Source organism: Salmo trutta, chromosome 6, assembly GCF_901001165.1.
Source record: "Salmo trutta chromosome 6, fSalTru1.1, whole genome shotgun sequence".
Taxonomy (NCBI): domain Eukaryota; kingdom Metazoa; phylum Chordata; class Actinopteri; order Salmoniformes; family Salmonidae; genus Salmo; species Salmo trutta.
In genome coordinates, this window is record NC_042962.1 from 44,004,723 (window position 1) to 44,031,325 (window position 26,603).

A 26,603-nucleotide genomic window follows, 5' to 3' on the forward strand; every position below is an offset into this window, starting at 1 on the left:
GTTTGAGATTTCTTCCAAGGACCGAAGGGCTAACTCTAAAACTTGGGATGGAATGTCGGAATTATCTGTGTCATCTCTGGTCCTGAAATAGCTCATGGAGAACAGAGATTGATAAGGAAGTACTTTGAGCTTCAATGGGTGTAGCTGTTTGAACCAAAGACTATTTGCTAAAGGGAAACACAAGAAAACCTTTATTTGTAAGGTAGGCTAGGAAGTTGAGCCTCTGTGTGGGAGGATAATAATATTCTGCTCTGTCTCTCACCGCTTCCATGCAGTAAATTGCTTGTCATGGCATATTTGCACTTCCAGCCAGCCACAACATTAGGAGAGGCAAGTGTATCTCAACCTAGTGCGTGGCTGTGCATGGGTGTGAAGAGATCATGAATAATTATAATTATACACTATACAGCTATCTTAATTATAGCTGTATGGTGTTTTTGACAACATCTAACTAATTCGAGCAAAAATAATGACTTCATAATAAGACTCTTTTGAAGGTAGTAATCAAGAGAAATTGACTGTGAAGAGGCACATCGCGTACAGTATGTTGATTACCAGTCTCGAAATTGCTCAGGTACAAAGAGGACTAGATATTTTTCTAACGCTTAACTACCCCATCACAGCCTCTTCTCTGTGCCATCATCAGTAATCAGAACATCTTGTCATTTTTTCAGCTTGATAACGGACAATCTTCAAAGTAGGTCATACTTACTGCATAATCAATTCTGGTGAAGACCGTTGCAAGCCACTCTCCCCTGGAGGGAGCGAGCCTCCTCAGTATTTTCTCAGCTGTGACGTTTACCCTCAAGACCTCGATGCTCTGGCAGCCTAGCGGTGGTCAGGCTCTCATCAAGCACAGGTCAAACGAAATGACGGTGTTGCGGTCGAATGTCCACAAAGGCAAGAAACAACAAGGGGAACTCCGCAACACACACATCAACACACATGTATGCACACACACACACACACACACACACACGCACGCACGCACACACACACACCGCAACGCAACGCAACACAACGCAACGCAACACAACCCACAACACTGTCCCATCCCAGCCTGAACTGCATAGTTAGCCAATCAATACGTTGATGTGATTATGCCGCCTTTTTTTCTGCGTCAAATACGGAACTGGATTTCAATTCTAGTCCGTAGGCTACTTATTACGTAGGTAATTGACTTAGTTTAAAATGACAATTGAAATGATTAAAACACACTTGTGATTGAACCTGCCAAGTGGCATTTTCATCTTTGTTAAGTATGTAGGCCTATTCCACAGGTAAATGTTTGTCTTTGTAATTCATGTAATTGCCAATACAACTGAGCACCATCTGGCCCTCCTTAGAAATGGTTTGTTTAGCATCGGCAGACATGACAACCAACATTAGTTTCAGTTCCACTGAAGAAGGGGGGTGATTAAAAAGTCATTATGTTTACAGATCACCTACCCTGACTGCTAGAACAATACTCAACTAGCAGTCACAGAAGGTAACCATGTGTAATAACACTTAGTTGTTCTATCTAGTTTAGAGGGAGAGATTCCGCTTAGTTCTACGAGTCTGTCAGGAACTCTTTTATGTCTTAACACTGCCTAGCTGTCCAGACTAGGACTGGTTCCATTTTTTACATTTAAGTCGGTGAGTAGATGCTCTTATCCAGATCAACTAGTGCCTTGCTCAAGGACAATGTTGACCATTTTTTCACCTAGTTGGCTCTGGGATTCAAACCAGACAACTTTTGGTTACTGCCCCAACTCTATTAACTGCTAGGCTACCTGCGGCCAGTCCACCCAATAGGTCTGTCTTCCTGTGTGTGTCTCTCTCCCTCCCCTCCAGAACCCTAGCCCTCACTCTATCCCAGGACTCTATCCGTGTGACACTATCACTCTACACTATAGTAGATCCCAGGCTTCCTGTGTGTGCCTCCACTCCTCCCTATCGCCTAGCCCTATCCATAACCCTATCCCAGCCAGTTCTATTGTGTGAGACAATCACTCAGCAGCTGTGGCCCATTTGTAAAAGGGAGGGGCCTGCATGCTTAACTCGTGGCTACGTAAGAGACCATGTCTACCAGGGGAATTAGCAGATCAGCTCACAGAGCAACAGATGTGGCCCACACCCATTCAAGGGAGAGAGAAAAAAAAACACATTGCGCATGGGTCTCCAACTTAACACTACTGTCAACTTAACAGCAAAGCAGTTGCACAAAATCCTCAAGGAAAGGGAGTTAAAGGAAAACTTATTGCTTGACTTGGAATTGGTGAGTTCTGCATTTCTGCATTTCTATTAAGGAGTTTGTATTGTCGTTCTATGATAGACTTTGTAGACAAGTTGCACTGTGAGAAGGACAGAGAGAAAAAGTGAAGAGAGCTTCAAGCCGATGTCCTTAACATCTGGATTAATTCTGTCATATCAGTGATTTTCAGATTGAGGAATAATCCTGATAATGCATGTAGTCATTGGTGTCACTTGTGTGGTTTTGAATAGTGAAATGCCCACTTTGTATGAGAAAATCTCCACTCTGTTAACTGTTATAAAATACTTAACCACCTGAAATATTGTACATGTAAAAGGGGAGACAGCTATGTTTAATTTAAGAAATAATATATTTCTCTGCATTCTGTAAATCCAGTATTGACTGACATCATCATGAAGGCATCAACCACAGCAGGTCCGGCGTTACCAATGACATCGCCAGAAACATTCGAACAAGGAATCATTGAGGTTGTCACCCGTCTGGTCACACAGAATTTCACAGAACACTTCACACAACCCTTCAGAGCTGGTAAGTGTACCACATTCTTCTACACATGATACAACCATAGACCTACTAGGTAGTACTCTCCAGTGGTATTTAGGGAAGTGCTGGACGAAACAAGAGAGGACAAACTTGGCTTGGACCAGCTGTGAGGACAAAGCTAATCCAAAGGCTTGTATCCTCTTGGAAAAAACCTAAAACAAATCTTTATGTAGATAAAAGGATTCCGTGCAATCCTACTACTATCCTCCTAAGTATTGTTTTATGCCCGTTCTATACAAACCCTTTAGGAAATACAGGTATATCAATGAAATGCCACACGGTTCTGTGTGCATCCCAAATGGCACACTATTCCCTATATAGTGCACTACTGTTGACCAGAGCCCTATGGGTCCTGGTCAAAAGTAGTGCACTGCAAAGGGAATCAGGTACCATTTGGGATGCACACAGAATCTACGCCAATATTGTTAGAGGTTCAGAGCCCAGAGCAGGTGACTGAGGAGGTTGGAGGTTGCCCTAGAGATGGTCCTCTGGTGATATGGGGAGAGGAACACCCCCAAAAGAGAAGACAGACCATGCATATGAATGATATGGCTACTGTGATCAATCTCACTGGGAATATTTCATCACATGATAAAGAATGCTACCAAATACCCCGTGGAATTATTTTGTATTAATCAACTGCATACAGGTTATTGAATTATAGTTTGAGTGTATGAGAGGTAGAGGAGTAAGATAATGGAAACAGGAAAAGGAGAAGAGAGCTCTAGAAAACAGGAAATGTCTTCCTCGGGAAGAAAATATGGCTTTGAAACAGTGAAGAAGGTACGAGAGAGAGAGAGAGAGAGAGAGAGAGAGAGAGAGAGACAGTCTCCAGAGAGGGTTAGAAGGGGGTATCACCCTATGGACCTGCAGATTATAGGGAGTGTCTGTTTATCAGCCAGCCGCAAACCCAGAGAGGATTCTGGGTAAGAACACCTCCAGCACCACAGGTCCTGCTCTTGTGATAAGGACATCCTGACTGGTAGCAGCTCAATTTCACACTCTATCTCTCTCACTCACACACACACATACACTCACACACACACACAAAAGAGAACCCTCACATACTCTGAAAATAAAATGAGCATCTGAAAACTGTGTGGATAAATACAGATGTAGGATCTTAATTTGACCACCCTTTTGCAGGAGTACTTCCTTGCAGTGCAGGAAATGTAAAACATTTAGTGTTTATTATACTTAACTTGTAGTATTAAGTATATAGGCCAATTCTCTTCGGAATTGGCCAATATGGATAGGGCTACATTTTTGTGTTTTTTACAGAAGGTTTAAAAGACTTCTGAAGCTTGTAATTTCCACTGAAATGTCATACATGATTTTCCATTACGAAAAATGTATCAACCCCGACAAAAATGTCCATTAATTATGATATTTAAATGATAGGAGGCCGTCTGCGCTCTTTAAAGGTTACTACTAAATCGTGTTGGTTCCAGGTTCGTAGGAATCCAAATAAGAATACTGGAGGAGATGGAGATCCAGAACTGAGGCTTGAATGCAAAATAAAGATGCTAATTTGAACATCATTGTGCCCAAAATATCTAAACAGATGTTTCGGCCTCAGGCCATACTCAGTATAAATGGTCGGCACACACACCTGTTTTTATTTCAAGGATAATTACATGTCACATGATCAAGCAAGAAAATACATCAGAACATCTATAATCAGTACCTAGTACAATAGAATGCATGATCTACATTATATACAAAACCGAACAGAGAAATATCATAAATTATTGCTACTATGATTTTTTTAAGCACCATGATGTTCAAATAAACAGCTTTCTGTGTGGCATGTAGACTAGCGGTTAAGAGGGTTGGGCCAGTAATTGAAAGGTTTCTGGTCTGAATCCCAAAGCCGACTAGGTGAACAATCTAACAATGTGCCCTTGAGCAAAGCACTTAGCCATAATTGTTCCTCTAAGTCGCTCTGGTTAAGAGCGTCCACTAAATTACATGAAATCTTTATTTTGCATTCAAGGCTTAGTTTTGGAATTATTCCTTTTTTCAGACAGTGTGCGGGTCTCTAGCTCCTCCATTATAATTTCATGCAGGATCCTTTTCCTGCTGTAGCAAACTGCCTCAAATTAAGATCCTACATGTGTATTGGCGCAGAACTTGCGTGATATATATATACAGTGGGAAGAAATAGTATGTGAACCCTTTAGAGTTACCTGGATTTCTGCATAAATTGGTCATCAAATTTGATCTGATCTTCGTCTAAGTCACAACAATAGACAAACACAGTGTGTGTAAGGGAGTACGTAATTGGCGGCAGGGAAGTCAGGTGCAGGACAGCAAAACTGGGTAATCAACGGAGCAGTTTTAATCATACAACCCACCGGGAACCAGAACAACAAACAAATGGGTACAAAACTCGTCGCACACCAGAGAAAACGTGCACATGCACTTACAATAAACAATTCCGCACAAAGACATGGGGGAACAGAGGGTTAAATACACAACATGTAATGAGGGAAATTGAGACCAGGTGTGTGAGAAGACAAGACAAAACAAATGGAAAATGAAAAGTGGATCGATGATGGCTAGAAGATCGGCGATGCCGACCGCCGCCCAAACAAGGAGAGGAACCGACTTCGGCGGAAGTCGTGACAGTGTGCTTAAAATAATAACACACAAATTAATGTATTTTCCTTGTCTATATTGAATACCCAATTTAAACATTCACAGTGTAGGTTGGAAAAAGTATGTGAACCCCTAGGCTAATGACTTTTCCAAAAGCTAATTGGAGTCAGGAGTCTGCTAACCTGGAGTCCAATCAATGAGACGAGATTGGAGATGTTGGTTAGAGCTGCCTTGCCCTATAAAAAACACTCACAAAATGTGAGTTTCCTATTCACAAGAAGTATTGCCTGATGTGAACTATGCCTCGAACAAAAGAGATCTCAGATGACCTAAGATTAAGAATTGTTGCCTTGCATAAAGCTGGAAAGGGTTACAAAAGTATCCCTAAAAGCTTTGATGTTCATCAGTCCACAGTAAGACAAATTGTCTATAAATGAAGAAAGTTCAGCACTGTTGCTACTCTCCCTAGGAGTAGCCGTCCTGCAAAGATGACTGCAAGAGCAGACACAATTCTCAATGAGGTCAAGAAGAATCCTAGAGTGTCAGCTAAAGACTTACAGAAATCTCTGGGACATGCTAACATCTCTGACGAGTCTACAATATGTAAAACACTAAACAAGAATGGTGTTCATGGGAGGACCCCACAGAAGAAGACACTGCTGTCCAAAAAAAACATTGCTGCATGTCTGAAGTTTGCCAAAGTGCACTTGGATATTCCACTGCGCTACTGGCAAAAATATTCTGTGGATAGATGAAACTAAAATTGAGTTGTTTGGAAGGAACACACAACACCATGTGTGGAGAAAAAAGGCACAGCACACTAACATCAAAACCTCATCCCAACTGTAAATTATGGTGGAGGGAGCATCATGGTTTGGGGCTGCTTTGCTGCCTCAGGGCTTGGACAGCTTGCTATCATCGAGGGAAAAATGAATTCCCAAGTTTATCAAGACATTTTGCAGGAGAATGTCTGCCAATTGAAGCTCAACAGAATTTGGGTGATGCAACAGGACAACGACCCGAAACACAGAAGTAAATCAACAACAGAATGGCTTCAGAAGAAGAAAATACACCTTCTGAAGTGGCCCAGTCAGAATCCTGACCTCAACCCGATTGAGACTCTATGGCATTACCTCAAGAGAGCGGTTCACACCAGACATCCCAAGAATATTGCTGAACTGAAACAGTTTTGTAAAGAGGAATGGTCCAAACTTCCTCCAGACCGTTATGCAAGTCTGATCCGCAACTACAGAAAACATTTGGTTGAGATTATTGCTGCCAAAGGAGGGTCAACCAGTTATTAAATCCAAGGGTTCACATACTTTTCCCACCCTGAGCTGTGAATGTTTAAACGGTGTGTTCAATAAAGACATAAACACGTATAATTGTTTGTGTTATTAGTTTAAGCAGACTGTGTTTGTCTATTGTTGTGGCCTAGATGAAGATCAGATCAAATTTGATGACCAATTTATGCAGAAATCCAGGTAATTCCAAAGGGTTCACATACTTTTTATTGCCACTGTATATGATAAATATATTTGTTCATCTGTTCAAGTTACTGGCCCAATCCTCTTAACCGCTAGGCTATCTTCCGCCCTACCAATTCAAATGTGGTCTAAAATTGTTCCAATGATTTCCCAAGAGAGTAACAGTCTCCCAATTAAACCAGTGTTTCCCAACTCTGGTCCTTGAGTGCCCCGAACAGCACAGATGTTTGGTGTAGCCCCTGACTCAACTTGTCAAGGGCTTGATGATTAGTTGACAAGTAGAATCAGGTGTGCTTGTCCAGGGGCCATAACAAAAATATGTATTGGTGGGGGTACTGATGGACCAGAGTTAATAGTGCTCTCAGTGTTTTATAAAGGGTAGGAAAAATATTGTGAGACAGTTTTGAAAAGAAACAAACGTGTCTTTCTGTTTCTCTCTGGTGAAATCTTTGGAACAATTTTAGACCACATTTGAACTGAATTTGAACAAATAACAGACAAAGCTTCGTCATTGTTAAACACAGTGTTATGAAGAGATTATCTTACAACAAGGAGAGAGTCACTTTCTCTCACTGACATACATCATATAGGCTATCTACATGAAAACATTCCTCTGAGAATCTTCTCCACTCATATTCCCCTCGGTTTGTTTGATAAACAACACCTATCACAGTGCCATCCAAAACAGCATGTCACACCAGCCAAAGTGACCGAATTAAACCCTTAGCTCTCTCCCCTCTTCAGTGACGGGATCCGTGTATGTCTGCATCGAAGTGACTCTGTACTGTAGTTGTTGTTGACGAGCCAATACGACAGGCTCAACATGATGCTGTCTGAGAGGAAGGCAATGCTACCTGAATACCAAAGGGACGCAGCATGCCTTGGACTGTCATAACAGCCTTGGGAGACAGTGAAGAAGCAAAGAGATCATTCTAGAATGCACTCACTGGTTAGAGTAGAATTGTAATGCAGTAATTTTGTCTTTTTTGTGAGGGAGAGTTCATTGAGGTGAGACAATCAGATGTTGAATAGCAGGTGTGTGACTATCCGCTATATCCTTTATGCATCTGTTTCCTGTTGACTTAGATGCTACAAATGTGTCTAAAACTAAGTTATGTTGTTCCCAAGAGAGCAGTACTGAACGTCAGCTATTAAAACATAGTTTACATTGATCAAGCTAATGGACTGAAGACAAATATAACTTTTTGCTACCAATTGTGTTCTAACTAACTGAAGTAAAAAGAAACAAGCACAACAGGTTTAAAATAATATATAAAATACATGGTAAATTCCACATCCACTACCACCATGGTATGTGGATCCTAACTTGCCTTCCTGTCAAAAATCTCACTATTTTATGTTAGCATTCTGTGTTAATTAACCCTTTACACTCGTGGGAGTTGGCCTATATGGATAGGTCTAATTTTCAATGTTTCTTACAGAAGAAAGTATATGCATAAGCATGGTAGCAATTTATAGGGAACAGTTTGGAGATTATCAAATCAAGGGGGGGAGCCATTTGATTAGCTGTTCAGGAGTCTTATGGCTTGGGGGTAGAAGCTATTTAGGAGCCTCTTGGACCCAGACTTGGTACTCTGGTACGCCTTGCCACGGGGTAGCAGAGAGAAGAGTCTATGACTAGGGTGGCTGGAGTCTATGACAATTTTTAGGGCCTTCCTCTGACACCGCCTTGTATAGAGGTCCTGGATGCAGGAAGCTTGGCCCCGGTGATGTACTAGGCCGTTATTAGAAATTATTAGACCAAAAATGAGGACACAACAGTTCACCTGACAAGAGTGAATCCAAACATGACACTGTTGATTTTATGTGCATTTTACATTTACTGTACTTTTCACTGCATTTGTTGATAATGAAATCTGAAAATACATGGATACATTCAGTAACATGATAAGAATATTCCTGGAAAATGTGGAGTAGGTGCAACATAAGACACAAAAAATGACAAGGGTTTGAGTGAGAGGACTAAATGGTGTCTCCAAGTGGCCTAGAGCAAGCACATGTTTGTTTTGTTTGGAACTCAGCCCTGTATCCTCCACCATCACACAATTACTTTTGTTGTTTACACAATCCAAGAAAGGCCCATTATAAATCGCAAACTGGGTCAGGTGGGAATCATTTGAAAGCTTGTTCTATTGCCAAGTTATAAAATACGATCGTGCAGTGTTACGCTTTCACAGGGCAAGTCAGAGAAATCGCCATTTTGGTGGGCATCATGAGTGCATTCAGGTGCGTGTTCCACTGCAAATTTTCATCACAATAGAAAAATATAGGCTCATCAGTCAAAACCCATACAGCACTGTGAAGCTCTGAGCTCCGACGTCATGTATAGAATGTTATTGTACAGACACTGTGTTCCAATTTCGGTGCTTATCAGTGCCCAAATCTGCCGTTTTCAATTGTATACATGTACAAATGTAAAGGGCTACTCAAACATCTCAGTATGATCATTCAGTCTCGTTAGTGTCTTTCCTGCCTGTAGTCTTGCTCCAGCTCAATGACTCACTGAGGTTTAAACCTGAGGAGTCAAGTCTGGGTCCACTGCCTCAAATTAGACCTGTTTCCTATCTCGCCCTATCCCCCCCCCTCTCTCTCTCCACTCTCTCTCTAGCCTCGTTTATACCTGGTTCTAACATGCATCCTTTGTCCTGATTTTATCCACATTCTGACTATGCCCACATTGTAGCCATTGAGTCTACAGATGGCAGTAAGATGTGTCTCTTATCCATGTACACTGTGTCTGCATTGTGACCAGATATCCTGGCCCTTGACAGTTATTCTTTCCATATTTATTCATTTTAAGACACATATTGATGCAATAAGTCAATGGCGTCACCTGTCAATGATTCTAGATGGCGGGATGATGATGAATGAAATGGTTTCACTATCCAGATCAGTCTACACTGGTAAGATATCCAGACATAATGCGTGTCTGACTACCTCCGGAGGTGGTCAGGAAGATCTGATCGCCATCAGATCCCAATGCATCGTTTAATCATCTACACCTGTCTAAAAATGTGGGCATAATCAGAACGTGGACAATATCAGGACAACGGACGCAAGATAGAAGCAGGTATAAACGGGGTTTCTCTCTCTCCCCACTTCTCTTTCTCTCTTCACACCTCTCACAAGTTAATGAGAGGAAATAAAGCATCTGTCAGGCATGTCAAACGGCCTGGGCCCAGTAGACCAGGCAGGGAACTCAAGGTCACCTCATTGGCTCAGAGCAGCACCATAGTCAGGTCTTGGAAGAGTTCCTGCGACACGGCCTTCGCCTCAAACTGCTGCTTTGACAGCTGGGAAATCAGAGTAGAAATACATTTATAAAGCTAGAGGAGAAGGAGGAGCTAGAACGAGCTGCTGCCATCTTAATCAGGACATGGATTGCTGTAAGTGTCGTAGCCTTGATAAAGGAACAGCCACACACCTATAGGTAGCTCCTTCACAAAAGTTATAGGTGTTATGTTGATCCAAATTCAATAGCCAGATCCAAATTTCATGGTACATCATCCATTCACTGGAAAAAACCATTGTGATGCTTTAAATGCTTTAACGTTTGAACAACCTTCTCTCATGACAAGGGCAGGTACTACTGATGCTGCTGCCTTTGGGGCAGTCACTATAGGGACAGTCAACCTTGGGGGAGTCACTATAGGGACAGTCACCGTAGCAGAAGGGCAGTTACTATTGAGGTTGCTGCCTTTGGGTTAGTCACTATATGGACGGTCACCCTTGAAACAGTCACTATTGGGACAGTCACCCTTGGGGCACACTATAGGGACAGTCATCATGGCAGAAGGGCAGATACTACTGATGTTGCTGCCCTTGGAGAAGTCACTATAGGGACAGTCACCGTAGCAGAAGGGCAGATAGTATTAAGTAACTATAGCGATACATATATAGGGTTAGGGTTAGGGTTAGTGATACATATATAGTACAAATACATAGGCCATACAGTATACTACAGCCTAGCCCACTTACTGCGCTGGGCTCTGACTGTACCATTGCATCATGGATGATGTCATTGTGGAGGAAAGGATGGGGCTGTGTGTTGAGACCAGTTCTACACTAATCCTCCTCCAGAACATCTGGCGTGCGGACGAAGCCCAAGTGGCCATTCATATAGGGGACTGGAGAACATTTGCATAAGTAGAACATTTGATTTAGAATTGTTAAATATGCTGTAGGAAATTGTTTAGGGAAAGGGTCTAAGATAGTGTCGTTGACCTTAATAGAGACGTACTCCCAAATGGCAACCATTATTGTTTCAGCAAATCTTTCTCGCTCTTTCCCTTTCTCTGACACCCACATGAATGCATAGATGTCCTTATTTTAATCAGCTGAACATTTTCTTAGCTGAACAACCCCCTCAGATGCCCTCTAGCCCATATCCCCCCGAGCAATAATATATTTCTCCAACCTCTTAAAGCCATAACAATAAGTGAATGGCCCCTGCAGCACCAGGAAGCCCATACTTACAGTACATTACACCGCTCTCCTTCATATGAGGCTCTCTGTCTGTACCTCATTAACTACAGAGCGCTGGGCCAGCGCCCCAAATGATCTCACTACAAAGCCATCTCATCTCACCCTCCTCTCCAAGGACTGCTGCTTCAAAACAAAATAAATGTAAATTACCGTCATTTTGGCCTCTGCCTGGCCTATCAACCACTCTATACCCCTGGGCAGCCGAGGGGAGGTCAGAGAGAGGGGAAACATCAGAGGGATATATGGGGGAATGTTACAGTCAGCCATCATCCCTTTATCAAAAGACCAACCGACTGCCTGGAGTTAACTTGGGAATCTGGGACGCCCTCATGAAAAGAACCCGGCTAATATCAAAGCAAAGCTCGTACTCTACCTTTCCATTGCAGTGATACTAGAGAATATACTCCCTTATATGTCATATTTGCATCAGCATTGTCTTGAAAATATTCACTATAACAATCTGATGTGAACTGGGCCAAGGTTTGAATCGAGAACAACAAGCGCTACAACTCTTTGTACTGTACTAGAATTGAACTACAATTGCCACGTACAACTCCCCACTGTATTTAGTCTTCCCACTGTTTTGATCTTACTTTGAATAAGGTCATGGAAAGTGAAGTAGGAGACAATCTTGTTACTATCGATGAACAGGAAACTATTACCCCAAACATAAATATCGCAACATGAGGGCTGAAACCAAAATATCGTATTAGGTTCCAGGTTGTATGTTGTATGTTAATTCTAAATAATCCCAGAGCAGCAACAATGCTTGTTTCTAAAGCACTATCATCATGTAGCCTGCCATTAAGCTGTGGGGCAGAGGAGATAGGAGATATGATGCCCCTGCCCTGGTCTCGTGGATATACCAGCAGAGTTCAGAGCTGTGCATGCAGCATTCAGGCAATCGATTAGCTCTCCTTTTGGGAATTTTTTCTGTTCTCATGCACATTTAGTCCGCATACAAATATTTGTGTAAGTCAGTCAGTGGGGCTGTGGAGTCTATTTTGTGCCATGTCACCAACTACCGTGGCATGGCACCAACTAACAGATGTTTTGGATACAGAAACAGTAGAAGAAGCATGCATACAGCATACTGTGGTTATGTCCCAAATGGCCCCCTATTACCTATTTAGTGCACTACTTGAGACCAGAGCTCTATGGGCCCTGGTCAAAAGTAGGGCACTATATAGGGAATAGCGAGCCATTGGGATGCTGTAACTCAGCAGCAAGGGGAACCAGCAGAGTCCCACACTTAGGGGAAGTGAGAGACACTTCCCTATTTGTTCTCCTGATTAATCTTCTTAGCCCTAAGCCGTAGTGTACTGTAACTTGAAGTGGCACTTGTTCAGTCTCTGAGCAAGAATTGTACTGTGTTGCGTTTGTAACTAATGTATCTATCTTCTGCAGATATGAGTCAAATAACCCTTCTTTAAATAAGTACCACCTTGTAACCAACATTGGAGAAGGCGTGTTTGATGAGGGGCGTGGTTTATATAGCTAGAAAGCTACTCAACTGGTGCCAAAATTTGACTGTACGGTGTCAACAAATATAATTAAAAGTTTACACTATTCATCTATTGCAAATATACTTATGTCTCCCCTTTCATCGGGGTCTGGTGTTAGCTACTTACTGGCTAGCTACGTCTCCAGCCAGCATTGAACAAAAGGAGGGGAAGGGTCGTTCAAAACTCTGCCGCAGTTGTCATGTCAACACATCCATCAGTGCTGCTGTGAACTGCATCACAATAGACAAACTGCAGATGTATAAAAAACGAATTGACATCGTTGATGCAATTTCAATGTTTGAGTCGCTTTGTGTATCACCATATTAGCTTGAGATGATTTTACTACAACACTGCTCACTACATCCACATTTCTTGACGTAGGAATTTCAAAGAGATGTCAGTCAATGCAAGCTCATGAATATAAGCTCCCTGCCCACTCAGCCTGTCTTTTCAAACTTCCAGGTAGTTAGCTATGAGAGAAAGAGTACTTTTTCTCAAATATTGAGCATTTCTATCCACACAAAATATTATGGTTGATTTTTTAGTCACTCAAAAGGCTATTTTACATGGGAATCAGAATGACTGTCCGAGACCTTAAAGGACACACCTCAAATATTGCCACCCCTCCCGACCCCAGCGCAAGAGATCTGATGTTAGACAGGGAGATTGCCGACCCTGGCGTTAGGGCCGGAAAATGCCAGTGCGCCAGTTTTTACATGACGAAATTGCAAACTAACGTGGGCTTGACACATGCGCCTCCTTACCGCCAGCCAAAAATAGAACCCGTAGAGTTATGGTATTTTGGCGGGGGTGTTGTTTTTACGTTGTAGGTTGTAAGCCTTATGTGAGTTTTTCCCAGGATGCCTTTCAATTGAATGTGAGAGATACCCCCCATGACTGTGTTTGTTAGTGACAGAGATTGGTTGTTGCATTCAATAACTTTAAGTTCTGAAACCTTCACCAAGTGACTGCCTACAGTAAGTGAATGTGTTTAAATTCGAAGTAAACCCTTTATGACTTTATATTATACATGTCGTAAGGCCTTTAGTTATGGCCTAGTTGTCCTCAACGTTGTGGTCTGAAAATATCGGACCATGGGCCACATCCGACCTGCAAATCACAATAAGCTGGTTTGGGAAGTGATTAGTAGTGATGTTACGTTTAATACCGGGGCTCCGAGGCATGCGTTGAAATCTCTAAACAGCTAACTTCGAAGAAGAGTGCCGATACGTGTAGCACTTTATCAGAAGTACGTCATCAATTACGTCCGAAGCTTCATTTCATCGCATGCTTTTTCAAACCGTGTGTTGCAAAAATGCGAGATCGCACTTATTTCGTTGTGGTTTTAGTGCTTTATTCGATTCCAAGCTGCTTTCAAACACTGACCTCTACTGGACACCATACTTACAAATATAGTTAGGATTTTGTACATGTAGTTTCACTTGACTGGTATCTCAGCAGGTAGAGTAGGGAACTATGGGATGTTCAGGAACTTGAGGGTATTGGGTGAAATCCCGTTGAAGGAACACTATTTAGAAAATAGTTTTATGTGAAACCACACTTTCTGTACAGTTGTTCAAATAATTCATTTCATTCAGTATAACATAAGCTTCTGGCTTAAGCATCCTAAATAATGCCATAGATGCAGTTTTTCAAAAATAGTAAACTTGAAGGCAAAAAAGGGAAGCATGATGTAACCTGGTATTCCAACTGATTATAGGCTACTACTGCCAACAACTTGTCTTGCACATATTCAAGGCCCCCAGTACCAAAGCAACCCCAAAGCATTATCAAACCTCCCCCATGTTTTTTTTTTCATTGGTCCACAGAACATTTTCACCGGATTTAGGCTTGTTCAGGTGAGTTATGCAACATGCAATGGGGCTTTCTTTTGTCTCTTCAACAGTACGGTATTTTGTGTTTGTAGCTAATGTATCTTTTTACTATGTGCTTGCTTTCGCAGGAGTTCTGACAACAACTTCTGCAGATATGACTGAAACAACCTCAGACACTTTTCTAGGTAAGTATATTACTGTCTTCAAAAGAAAGCCCCATTGCACTTGTACAAAGTGCAATGGGGCTTTCTTATGTCTCTTTCAGCGTACGGTATTTTGTGTTTGTAGCTAATGTATCTTTTTACTATGTGTTTGCTTTCGCAGGAGTTCTGACAACAACTTCTGCAGATATGACTGAAACAACCTCAGACACTTTTCTAGGTAAGTATATTACTGTCTTCAAAAGAAAGCCCCATTGCACTTGTACAAAGTGCAATGGGGCTTTCTTATGTCTCTTTCAGCGTACGGTATTTTGTGTTTGTAGCTAATGTATCTTTTTACTATGTGCTTGCTTTCGCAACAGTTCTGACTACACCATCTGCAGATATGACTGAAACAACCTCAGTCGCTTTTTTAGGTAAGTACATTACTGTCTTCAGAAATCACACATTGATACAGACAGAAGGGGGAGAGAGAGAAATGCCAACACGTTGTCTACACCAAAGTGTGAAGATACCTAAAGCGGCGGACAAATATATTGCCAACATTGCACTTTTCATTTATATTGCCCAATTTCTTTAGAACTCTGTCCCTGATGGGGCTTGTTGATTCACCTCTGTGTCCAGTCTGCCAAAAAATACTTTCCTGACACTCACCTCCATGCATACTGGTTTTGTCCCATCATTCAGAATTACTGGGGGAAAAAAGTTCTGAGCATTCCCTCAGTCATCCTCCATATTACCATTCCTGCATCCCCATTGCTCTGCATACTAAATTACTTTGATGATGACATCCCCTGTGTGTCCTCTATGTCCAAGGACAAACAACACTTCCTATTGACTTCATTAACAATCGCCCAAAAAGTGCTATTGCTAAACTGGAAAAGCAGATCCAATGTTTCAACCATACTGTCACGAATCCCACCGAAGGTGGCTCCCCTGCCTGCTCGGGCGGTGCTCGGCGGTCGTCGTCGCCGACCTACTAGCCGCCGCTGATCCCTTTTTCCTTTTCGTTTGGTATGTCTTATTGTTTGCACCTGTTCCTCATTTGGTCTTTTGATTTTGGTTATTTAAGCCTGGTTAGCCCGCCCAGTGTTGTGCGGGATTATTTTAGCGTCAGGTTGTACTTTTGTCGTTGGATGTGCTGGCGATTATTTACTTAATATTGTATACATGCTGTGCACCTGTTTTGGGCACTTGGCAATTTTCCCACGCCGTTTGTGTTGGCGTTGATCGTGTTGTTTTTTGTTCCAATAAACACGAAGTTCCGTACCTCTGCTCTCTGCGCCTGACTCCTACCACTACTCCTAGCAACACTGTGACACATACACTGGCTTAATTTATTGTCTGACCTGGCCTCCCTAGATAGATCCACCTTCAAACAAAATAACAAACTGAAGGACTGTAACACAATCTGGGAACCGTTGCTATCCTACATGTTTTGTTTATTTATTTATTTTATTTCACCTTTATTTAACCAGGTAGGCAAGTTGAGAACAAGTTCTCATTTACATTTGCAACCTGGCCAAGATAAAGCAAAGCAGTTTGACACATACAACAACACAGAGTTACACATGGAGTAAAACAAACATACAGTCAATAATATAGTAGAAAAATAAGTCTATATACAAAGTGAGCAAATGAGGTGAGATAATGGAGGTAAAGGCAAAAAAGGCCATGGTGGTGAAGTAAATACAATATAGCAAGTAAAACACTGGAATGGTAGATTTGTAGTGGAAGAAAGTGCAAAGTAGAGATAGAAATAATGGGGTGCAAAGGAGCAAAAATAAATAAATACAGTAGGGGAAGAGGTAGTTGTTTGGGCTAAATTATAGATGGGCTATGTACAGGTGCAGTAATCTGTGAGCTGCTCTGACAGCTGGTGCTTAAAGCTAGTGAGGGAGATAAGTGTTTCCAGTTTCAGAGATTTTTGTAGTTCGTTCCAGTCATTGGCAGCAGAGAACTGGAAGGAGAGGCGGCCGAAGGAGGAATTGGCTTTGGGGGTGACCAGAGAGATATACCTGCTGAAGCGCGTGCTACAGGTGGGTGCTGCTATGGTGACCAGTGAGCTGAGATAAGGGGGAACTTTACCTGGCAGGGTCTTGTAGATGACTGGAGTCAGTGGGTTTGGCGACGAGTATGAAGCGAGGGCCAGCCAGCGAGAGCGTACAGGTCGCAGTGGTGGGTAGTATATAGGGCTTTGGTGACAAAACGGATGGCACTGTGATAGACTGCATCCAATTTATTGAGTAGGGTATTGGAGGCTATTTTGTAAATGACGTCGCCGAAGTTGAGGATCGGTAGGATGGTCAGTTTTACGAGGGTATGTTTGGCAGCATGAGTGAAAGATGCTTTGTTGCGAAATAGGAAGCCAATTCTAGATTTAACTTTGGATTGGAGATGTTTGATGTGAGTCTGGAAGGAGAGCTTACAGTCTAACCAGACACCTAGGTATTTGTAGTTATCCACATATTCTAAGTCAGAACCGTCCAGAGTGGTGATACTGGACGGGCGGGCAGGTGCAGGCAGTGATCGGTTGAAGAGCATGCATTTAGTTTTACTTGTATTTAAGAGCAGTTGGAGGCCACGGAAGGAGAGTTGTATGGCATTGAAGCTCGTCTGGAGGGTAGTTAACACAGTGTCCAAAGAAGGGCCAGAACTATACAGAATGGTGTCGTCTGCGTTGAGGTGGATCAGAGAATCACCAGCAGCAAGAGCAACATCATTGATGTATACAGAGAAAAGAGTCGGCCCAAGAATTGAACCCTGTGGCACCCCCATAGAGACTGCCAGAGACCCGGACAACAGGCCCTCCGATTTGACACATTGAACTCTATCAGAGAAGTAGTTGGGGAACCAGGCGAGGCAATCATTTGAGAAACCAAGGCTATTGAGTCTGCCGATGAGGATGTGGTGATTGACAGAGTCGAAAGCCTTGGCCAGGTCAATGAATACGGCTGCACAGTATTGTTTCTTATCGATGGCGGTTAAGATATCGTTTAGGACCTTGAGCGTGGCTGAGGTGCACCCATGACCAGCTCTGAAACCAGATTGCATAGCGGAGAAGGTGCGGTGGGATTCGAAATGGTCGGTAATCTGTTTGTTGGACCATTCCGTATTGCCCCAGGCCACTCCAGACAACATCAAAATGGCACCTCCTACCAGGGACCAAAACTCTATGGGTGTTAGTTTGTGAACACTATTTCGGTGGATCACATCATTTCTAAGAAAGTGTTAAAACCCTATGCTAACCAGCAGCTTATCCACTAGTCTTGCTTGGTCTTGTCCGGTCCTGTCCTGTCCAGTGTGTCAGTCTCTTGTTTTGTCCTGTTTTGACATGTCCCTATTTTCTACATGCCTCTTTTTATTCTTACCCTACTTTTCAGTTTTTCTTACTTTTTGGTTGTAGTTTACCTTCTTCACTATAATAAACAGTTGTATGTGTAACCGATGTGAAATGGCTAGTTAGTTAGCGGTGGTGCGCGCTAATAGCATTTCAATCAGTGACGTCACTCGCTCTGAGACTTGAAGTAGGGTTTCCCCTTGCGTTGCAAGGGCCGCGGCTTTTGTGGCGCGATGGGTAACGATGCTTCGTGGGGTGTCAGTTGTGTGCAAGGGTCCCTGGTTCGAGCCCAGGTTGGGGCGAAGAGAGGGACGGAACCTACACTGTTACATATGTACATAGTAGAGGTCGACCGATTATGATTTTTCAACGCCGATACCGATTATTGGAGGACCAAGGCAAAGCCGATACCGATTAATCAGACACATTTTTTTATTTATTTGTAATAATGACAATTTCAACAATACTGAACAAACACTTATTTTAACTTAATATAATACATCAATAAAATCAATTTAGCCTCAAATAAATAATGAAACGTTCAATTTGGTTTAAATAATGCAAAAACAAAGTGTTGGAGAAGAAAGTAAAAGTGCAATATGTGCCATGTAAGAAAGCTAACGTTTAAGTTCCTTGCTCAGAACATGAGAACATATGAAAGCTGGTGGTTCCTTTTAACATGAGTCTTCAATATTCCAAGGTAAGAAGTTTTAGGTTGTAGTTATTATAGGAATTATAGGACTATTTCTCTCTATACCATTTGTATTTCATATACCTTTGACTATTGGATGTTCTTATAGGCACTTTAGTATTGCCAGTGTAACAGTATAGCTTCCGTCCCTCTCCTCGCCCCTACCTCGAACCAGGAACACATTGACAACAGCCACCTTCGAAGCATCGTTACCCATCGCTCCACAAACGCCGCGGCCCTTGCAGTGCAAGGGGAACAACTACTCCAAGTCTCAGAGCGAGTGATGTTTGAAACGCTATTAGCGCGCACCCCGCTAACTAGCTAGCCATTTCACATCGGTTACACCAGCCTAATCTCGGGAGTTGATAGGCTTGAAGTCATAAACAGCTCAATGCTTGAAGCACAGCGAAGAGCTGCTGGCAAATGCACAAAAGTGATGTTTGAATGAATGCTTACGAGCCTGCTGCTGCCTACCATCGCTCAGTCAGACTGTATCAAATATCAAATCATAGACTTAATTATAACATAATAACACACAGAAATACGAGCCTTTGGTCATTAATATGGTCGAATCCGGAAACTATCATTTCGAAAACAAAACGTTTATTCTTTCAGTGAAATACGGAACTGTTCCGTATTTTATCTAACGGATGGAACCCCTAAGTCTAAATATTGCTGTTACATTGTACAACCTTCAATGTTATGTCATAATTATGTAAAATTCTGGCAAATTAATTACGGTCTTTGTTAGGAATAAATGGACTTCACACAGTTTGCAACGTGCCAGGCGGCCCAAACTGCTGCATATACCCTGACTGCTTGCACGGAACGCAAGAAAAGTGACACAATTTCCCTAGTTATAAGAAATTCATGTTAGCAGGCAATATTAACTAAATATGCAGGTTTAAAAATATATACTTGTGTATTGATTTTATAGAAAGGCATTGATGTTGGTGCAATGACAGTGCTTTTTTCGCGAATGCGCTTGTTAAATCATCACCCGTTTGGCGAAGTAGGCTGTGTTTCGATGAGAAATGAACAGGCACCGCATCGATTATATGCAACACAGGACACGCTAGATAAACTAGTAATATCATCAACCATGTGTAGTTAACTAGGGATTATGTTAAGATTGATTGTTTTTTATAAGATAAGTTTAATGCTAGCTAGCAACTTACCTTGGCTTCTTGCTGCCCTCGCGTAAAAGGTAGTCAGCCTGCCACGCAGGCTCCCCGTGGAGTGCAATGTAAGGCAGGTGGTTAGAGCGTTGGACTAGTAACTGGAAGATGGCAAAATGAATCCCCGAGCTGACAAGGTAAAAATCTGTCCTAGGCCGTCATTGAAAATAAGAATGTGTTCTTAACTGAATTGCCTAGGTAAATAAAGGTGTAAAAAAAAATTGTCCACAATCGGTGTCCAAAAATTCCGATTACCGATTGTTATGAAAACTTGAAATCGGCCCGAATTAATCGGCCATTCCGATTAATCGGTCGTCCTCTAGTACATAGCAAATTTGAGATCAGAATTTTAACACCCACGGTGTTCAATCTAACACTTTCTTAGAAATTATATGTGACACACCGAAATAGTGTTCACAAACTAAAACCCCTAGAGTGTTGGTCCCTAACACCATGGGTGTTGCAAATTCAGACTTAAATTAACACTTTATTACAGTTGATGCTATTGCACTTTTTTGTGTTAGGTAATAACACATGTAAGGAGGAGTAGAAATATATTTGCTATTTTCACAACCACAATTATGGGCGCAATTACTGGCGGTGGCGGGAAAGGCCTGGGTTTATATGAATAAACAAGTTGCGGGTGTGTCAAGACCTGGTCCCTGAATAGCCAATCAGAATGTGCTCCATGGCAAAATATGTGGTTGCTTCAAGTTTACAGTCTTGTCATCAACTCCAATTCGAATGCTAATCCGTTATAGCCTAGTTCGTTAAATATGTTGAACGTGTTTGCAGTCCACATTGTTCTAGTTGCATTGCTTCAGTATGGAAATACATGGTTAAACATAGGCTATAGCATTTGCACTGTTATATGGGCTAGGCCTACTGTAAATTGCAGTCTGCCAAATATAGTCAATAAGCAAGATTAAATTCACTAGGCTATTGATAAGGCCTAAAAAGACAGTTTCTAATTCTAATTGAATTCTAATATAAATTAAACAACAACTTGTTTTAAATAGGAACGGGTCTGAAGCATGATGTCTTAAATCGCTTCTCTCGTTCTATGGCACTGTGTACACACGTAGGCCTTAATGTCTTTACGCATAACATTCACATCTCTATTCACACCTCTCCTGTCACCTCTCACCTCTCCTGTTAGTTGCCTATGTGCAAGGCAGATTCTCATTATACACTGTTAGAAAAAAGGATCCCAAAGGGTTCTTCGGCTGTCCCCATAGGAGAACCCTTTTTGGTTCCAGGTAGAACCCTTTCCACAGAGGGTTCTACATGAAACCCAAAAGAGCCCTACCTGGAACCAAAAAGGGATCTTCAAAGGGTTCTCCCATGGGGGGAACCTTTTTTTGTAAGAATGTTGGCGGATGGAATAGTTTGGAGGAGAGTGCGTGTCTTTGGTAATGGACAAGGGCCGCTCTTGGAAAATGGGAATGGATAGCCTACTGAACAAGTGAAATAAAGTATGCAGGTATGTGAATTGTGAATAATGAAAAAGCATGATGGCAAAAACATCCAAAATATGTCATAGCACTCTCAGTAGACCATTAAAAACCTCTTTATTCATAGGCTAGTTGGCTAATGGCCAGGATAAAAATAGGCACCTATGCGATGTTGCTAAACCAGTCTTGATTAAGGGGAGGGTAGGCTATGTTTGGTTTTTCATCAAATGAAACGATTAATCATATTATGTTTCTAAATATGAGATTAACCGGCACAAAATGCACATCTCTCTTCCATGAGCACTGTGTGTCATGGCTAGATTGGCTGCACTTCCGCTCTCAAACCCATTCCATTATCAACTGCATTACCATTAAGATTGTCTTAAAACTTCCCATTAGCGCTGAATGAAATTGTCACTTCTGCTTGTGTTTTTAAAGGTCATGAATGGTCAAAATCATGTTTTGCATGAAATGTTATGATATTTGGATGAGACATTGATAAAGTTTGATCATAAAGTTACTGGTCCCCTCCGCATGTCAAACACTTGGATTCAGGAAGCGGAATTATTAAAGAGATTGGGTGGCATCATCCTAATTCTAATTTTAATACCCACAAAAAAAAGAAAGAAAGGAATTTAAAACAAATGGTATGAACAAAAATATTGGCACCCAGGAGCTAATACTTCGGTAATACAGCCTTTGGCAAAGATACACTACCTGACCAAAAGTATGTGGACACCTGCTCGTCAAATATCCAAAATCATGGGCATTAATATGGAGTTGGTACCCCCTTTGCTGCTATAACGGCCTCCACTCTTCTGGGAAGGCTTTCCACTAGATGTTGGAACATTGCTGCAGGGACTTGCTTCCATTCAGCTACAAGAGCATTAGTGGGGTCGGGCACTGATATGGGGTGATTAGGCCTGGCTTTCAGTCGGTGTCCAATTCATCCCAAAGGTGTTCGATGGAGATGAGGTCAGGGCTCTTTGCAGGCCAGTCAAGTTCTTCCATACCGAGCTCGACAAACCATTTCTTTATGGACCTCGCTTTTGCACTGGAGCATTGTCATACAGAAACAGGAAAGGGCCTTCCCCAAACTATTGCCACAAAGTTGGAAGCACAGAATCATCTCTAGAAGGTCATTGTATGCTGTAGCGTTAAGATTTCCCTTCACTGGAACAAAGGGGCCTAGCCCGAACCATGAAAAACAATTATTCCTCCCCCACCAAACTTTACAGTTTGTACTAGGAAATTGGGGCAGGTAGCGTTCTCCTGGCATCTGCCAACCCCAGATTTGTCCGTCGGACTGCCAGATGGTGAAGCGTGATTCATAACTCCAGAGAACACGTTTCCACTGCTCCAGAGTTCAATGGCGGCGAGCTTTACACCACTACAGCCAACGCTTGGCATTGCGCATGGTGATCTTAGGTTTGTGTGTGGCTGCTCGGCCATGGAAACCCATTTCATGAAGCTCCAGACGAACAGTTCTTGTACTTATGTTGCTTCCAGAGGCAGTTTGAACTCAGTAGTGAGTGTTGCAACCGAGGACAGACTCGGAGGTCCCGTTCTGTGAGCTTGTGTGGCCTACCACTTCTCAGCTGAGCCGTTGTTGCTCCAACACGTTTCCACTTCACAATAACAGCACTTACTGTTGACCGGGGCAGTTCAAGCAGGGCAGAAATTTTACGAACTGACTTGTTGGAAAGGTGGCATCCTATGACGGTGCCACAAGTCACTGAGCTCTTCAGTATGGGCCATTCTACTGCCAATGTTTGTCTATAGAGATTGCATGGCTGTGTGCTCTCTTTTATACACCTGTCAGCAACGGGTGTGGCTGAAACAGCCAAATCCATTAATTTGAAGTGTGTCCACATACTTTTTTGTATGTTTAGTGTATTTGTACTGTACACTTTGAAGTAGACAACATGTTGGCATTTCTCTCTTTCCCCCTTCTGTCTGTATCTATGCGTGATTTCTGAAGACAGTAATATTTACCTATAAAAAAGGCTAAGATCTTTTCACTCATATGGACCAACTCCATATTAATGCCCATGATTTTGGAATGAGATGTTTGACAAGCAGGCGTCCACATACTTTTGGTCATGTAGTGTATGTATAAATATAAAAAGGGAGAGATATACAAATTAGGCTACAGATGTTGTAAGAACACGCAGGGGGATATGGACATGACAAGGCTGGGTGTGAGCAGACAGAGAGCGAGCACGAGCAATCTCTCCCTGAAGTCTCTCACTGTGTGTGTGTGTGCGTGCGTGCGTGTGTGTGTGCGTGTGTGTGTGTGTGTGTGTGGGGGGGAGCAGACAGAGAGAGCAGCCTTTCCCTGAAGCATACATGCCTCAGTCTCAATTACCATCCTGTCTCTGACCTCAGACAGTGAGAGTTAATAAGGCCTGTGAACTCTCCTCCCCCTGCTCAAACATGTATTCTCTCAGTACTGACACACACACTACTAACACCTCCTACCCTCTTACACCCCGGGTAGCTAGACTTCTGAAGGCAGCAACCTCCCACTCTCAGCTCAACCTCAGTCATGTCATCCACTACACTTGCGCCCCTGACTTGGTGTGCGCAACATTCGCTATATAGTGTGCTACTTTTTGACCAGAGCACCAGGGGCCATGGTCAAAAGTAGTACACTATGAAGGGAATAGGGTGCCATTTGGGACGCAGCCTCGGAAGGGGTTGCACATTTTACGAAATTGATTAATGAATCGTTAATGATAGACTTACTCCTCTGATGAAGCAGGTAATTAAGCGTTAATGAGATACTGAAGAACCACACACTGAAGCGTCCCAGCACACTTCTTTTTTTTTTTACTTGGCACTTTTGAAATGTGTGACATTTTTCCCTACACACCTGCAAGTTGTTCTGGGAAGTGTGTGTGTGTGTGTGTGTGTGTGTGTGTGTGTGTGTGTGTGTGTGTGTGTGTGTGTGTGTGTGTGTGTGTGTGTGTGTGTGTGTGTGTGTGTGTGTGTGTGTGTGTGTGTGCGTGTGTGTGTGCGTGTGCTTGTGTGATGCACTGTAAGATAGGTTGAGCTGACACACATTGAGCTGATTGGAGTGTGTGTCCCCACCGGCTAGATTAAAGTCAAGGTGGATTGGACAGCTGTTCCATTGCAATAACTTATACTTAGCATCTCCTTCATCACTCTTTATTTAGTCTCCCTTCCTCTTTTGACAGGTAGAAAGGCACCTTCTACCTGTCACTGTTTTAGTGAGAGAATAACATTCAGTCAACAGGCCCTGCGCTAGACTAGCGTCCTGTCCAGGGGGTGTACTTGTACATCAAACTGCCTCCATGCTTCAGACACAGGAGAATCAGGAGATAGGCTACTTAAAGTCAACAGTATAGCTGCATTGGGGGGTTCTTGGGGGTGGGGAATGGAATTAATTGTATTTTTTTTTTTAAATCTTCCGGGGGGGGTCTTGAATGGTTGAGGGACAGCTATTTGGGAACTGTGGGGGGATCTTGGAGGGTTCGGGTTTCACAAGATTGTGATCATGAAAAAGGAAACTGACATATATTTTATATCACTATCATGCTCTGTTGCGGAAAGACTGATACATGTTTGATAGTGTCTTGATGCTGTATTGTTTGTCCTTCATGTTCTAATACTTTAATGTTACCCCTTCCTTGTGTTTTTTGTAATAAATAACTATAAAAACTAGTAAAAAAAATAAAAAACACAATATAGCTGCACTCAAACCCATATCATATACTGTAAACACAACTCTGTCAGTACTGTAGTCTAAACCAGAGTCAAACAACAGAGATAAGCAATGCAAGCAAGCATCAAACAAGCTAGTGTAATGAAGGTATGGTGAAATCTGAAGGGAAATGTAATGATAAATCAGTAGGTACTGTACATGTCTGTGTGTTGACTACGAGGCCCTGTCACTCTAATGTCATTATCGTGTTGTCTGTTCTGGTGTCATTGCAGTGGGAGCCGCCAACGTAGATGACGGATCCTTTGAAGCCATTATTTTCGGAGGTGAGAAATATATCAATCACAATGTATTTATAAAGTCGTTTTTATATGAGCAGTTGTCACGAGGCGCTTTTCATTAACCCGGCCTAACCCCTAAGCTTTAGAGATGGTTATCCAGATGTGGAAGCATTATTGTTCTCTCTATAGTCTGAGAATGGAACCAATGCCATGAGTATTACGTAAATGGAAAGTCCTCCGCTCATTGTTTCTGGTTTCACCTACCTAATTGTTATAGTTTCCCTCGCCATGCTGAGGAAACAACGTTCTGCCATCTATTGTTACTCTATCAAAGAAATGTCATGAACTTTACTTACAATTGAAGTCAATTAGCAGGTGCTCTTATCCAGAGAAACTTACAGGAAGTGCCTCGCTCAAGGGCACATCGACAGATTTTTCACCTAGTCAGCTCAGGGATTCGAACCAGCGACCTTTCGGTTACTGGCCCAACCATCTTAAACGCTAGGCTACCTGCCGACCCACCTACCTAAAATCAATTAACTAAAATATAAAAATAGAATGTTGCTTTGATGTTCTAGTTCACGATTACTACTATGATAACGTGTCTTATGAAAAAACATATTACACTTTAAAAGAGTATTCTATATTTTCAGAGACCATTCTCCTCTCTCAGTCAGTCTAATTTCTACTCGTCTCTCTCCCTTCCCAGGAGGAATTTTTGTGCTGCTCCTGGCGCTGCTCCTGGCGTTGCTGGTACTGCGCTACATTGTCAAGCATAAGGGCACTTACCACACCAACGAGGCCGAGTGTGGTGATTCTGTCGACAAGTATGGCAGTGACTCTCAAAGCGAGCAGGTTCAACTAGAGATTTTGGACAAGGAAGAATAGAAAGAAGAATACTTCATTTGAAACAGGACTTTTTCCATTTCTTAACCAGGGCCAATATTTTCTATGGAATTGGAAATGCCTATGATGGTCATCTAATTTCAAGACAACATTTATATGGGGCCTACAACCATCTCAGCTCTGCAGATATTGCTACGAAGAGACAAAATAATTTGATCACTTATTTTTGTATT

At 42.3% G+C, this 26,603-nt stretch overlaps 1 protein-coding gene across 3 annotated transcripts; it reads left to right on the plus strand.

The window, feature by feature from the left end:
- The first annotated feature begins 2,084 nt into the window (after window positions 1–2,084).
- LOC115195976 (cell adhesion molecule 1) lies at window positions 2,085–26,566 on the plus strand. Of its 3 annotated transcripts, XM_029756379.1 has the most exons (7): window positions 2,085–2,260; window positions 2,633–2,785; window positions 14,863–14,919; window positions 15,059–15,115; window positions 15,258–15,311; window positions 25,519–25,569; window positions 26,234–26,566. In XM_029756379.1, the coding sequence occupies exons 2-7, from the start codon at window positions 2,650–2,652 to the stop codon at window positions 26,410–26,412; spliced, it is 534 nt and encodes a 177-aa protein (XP_029612239.1). In that variant the 5' UTR covers window positions 2,085–2,260; window positions 2,633–2,649; the 3' UTR covers window positions 26,413–26,566. The 3 variants fall into 3 exon arrangements, with proteins under 3 accessions (XP_029612239.1, XP_029612240.1, XP_029612241.1); XM_029756380.1 differs by lacking the exon at window positions 15,258–15,311; XM_029756381.1 differs by lacking the exon at window positions 15,059–15,115 and having other exon boundaries at window positions 2,086–2,260.
- The last annotated feature ends 37 nt before the right edge of the window (window positions 26,567–26,603 follow it).

Coding starts and splice junctions, on each gene's coding strand:
- LOC115195976 (XM_029756379.1), top strand. CDS start 2,650: ATGAAGGCATCAACCACAGCAGGTCCGGCGTTACCAATGACATCGCCA. Junction 15,312..25,518: donor AACCTCAGTCGCTTTTTTAG/GTAAGTACATTA, acceptor GTGTCATTGCAG/TGGGAGCCGCCAACGTAGAT. Junction 25,570..26,233: donor TGAAGCCATTATTTTCGGAG/GTGAGAAATATA, acceptor CTCCCTTCCCAG/GAGGAATTTTTGTGCTGCTC.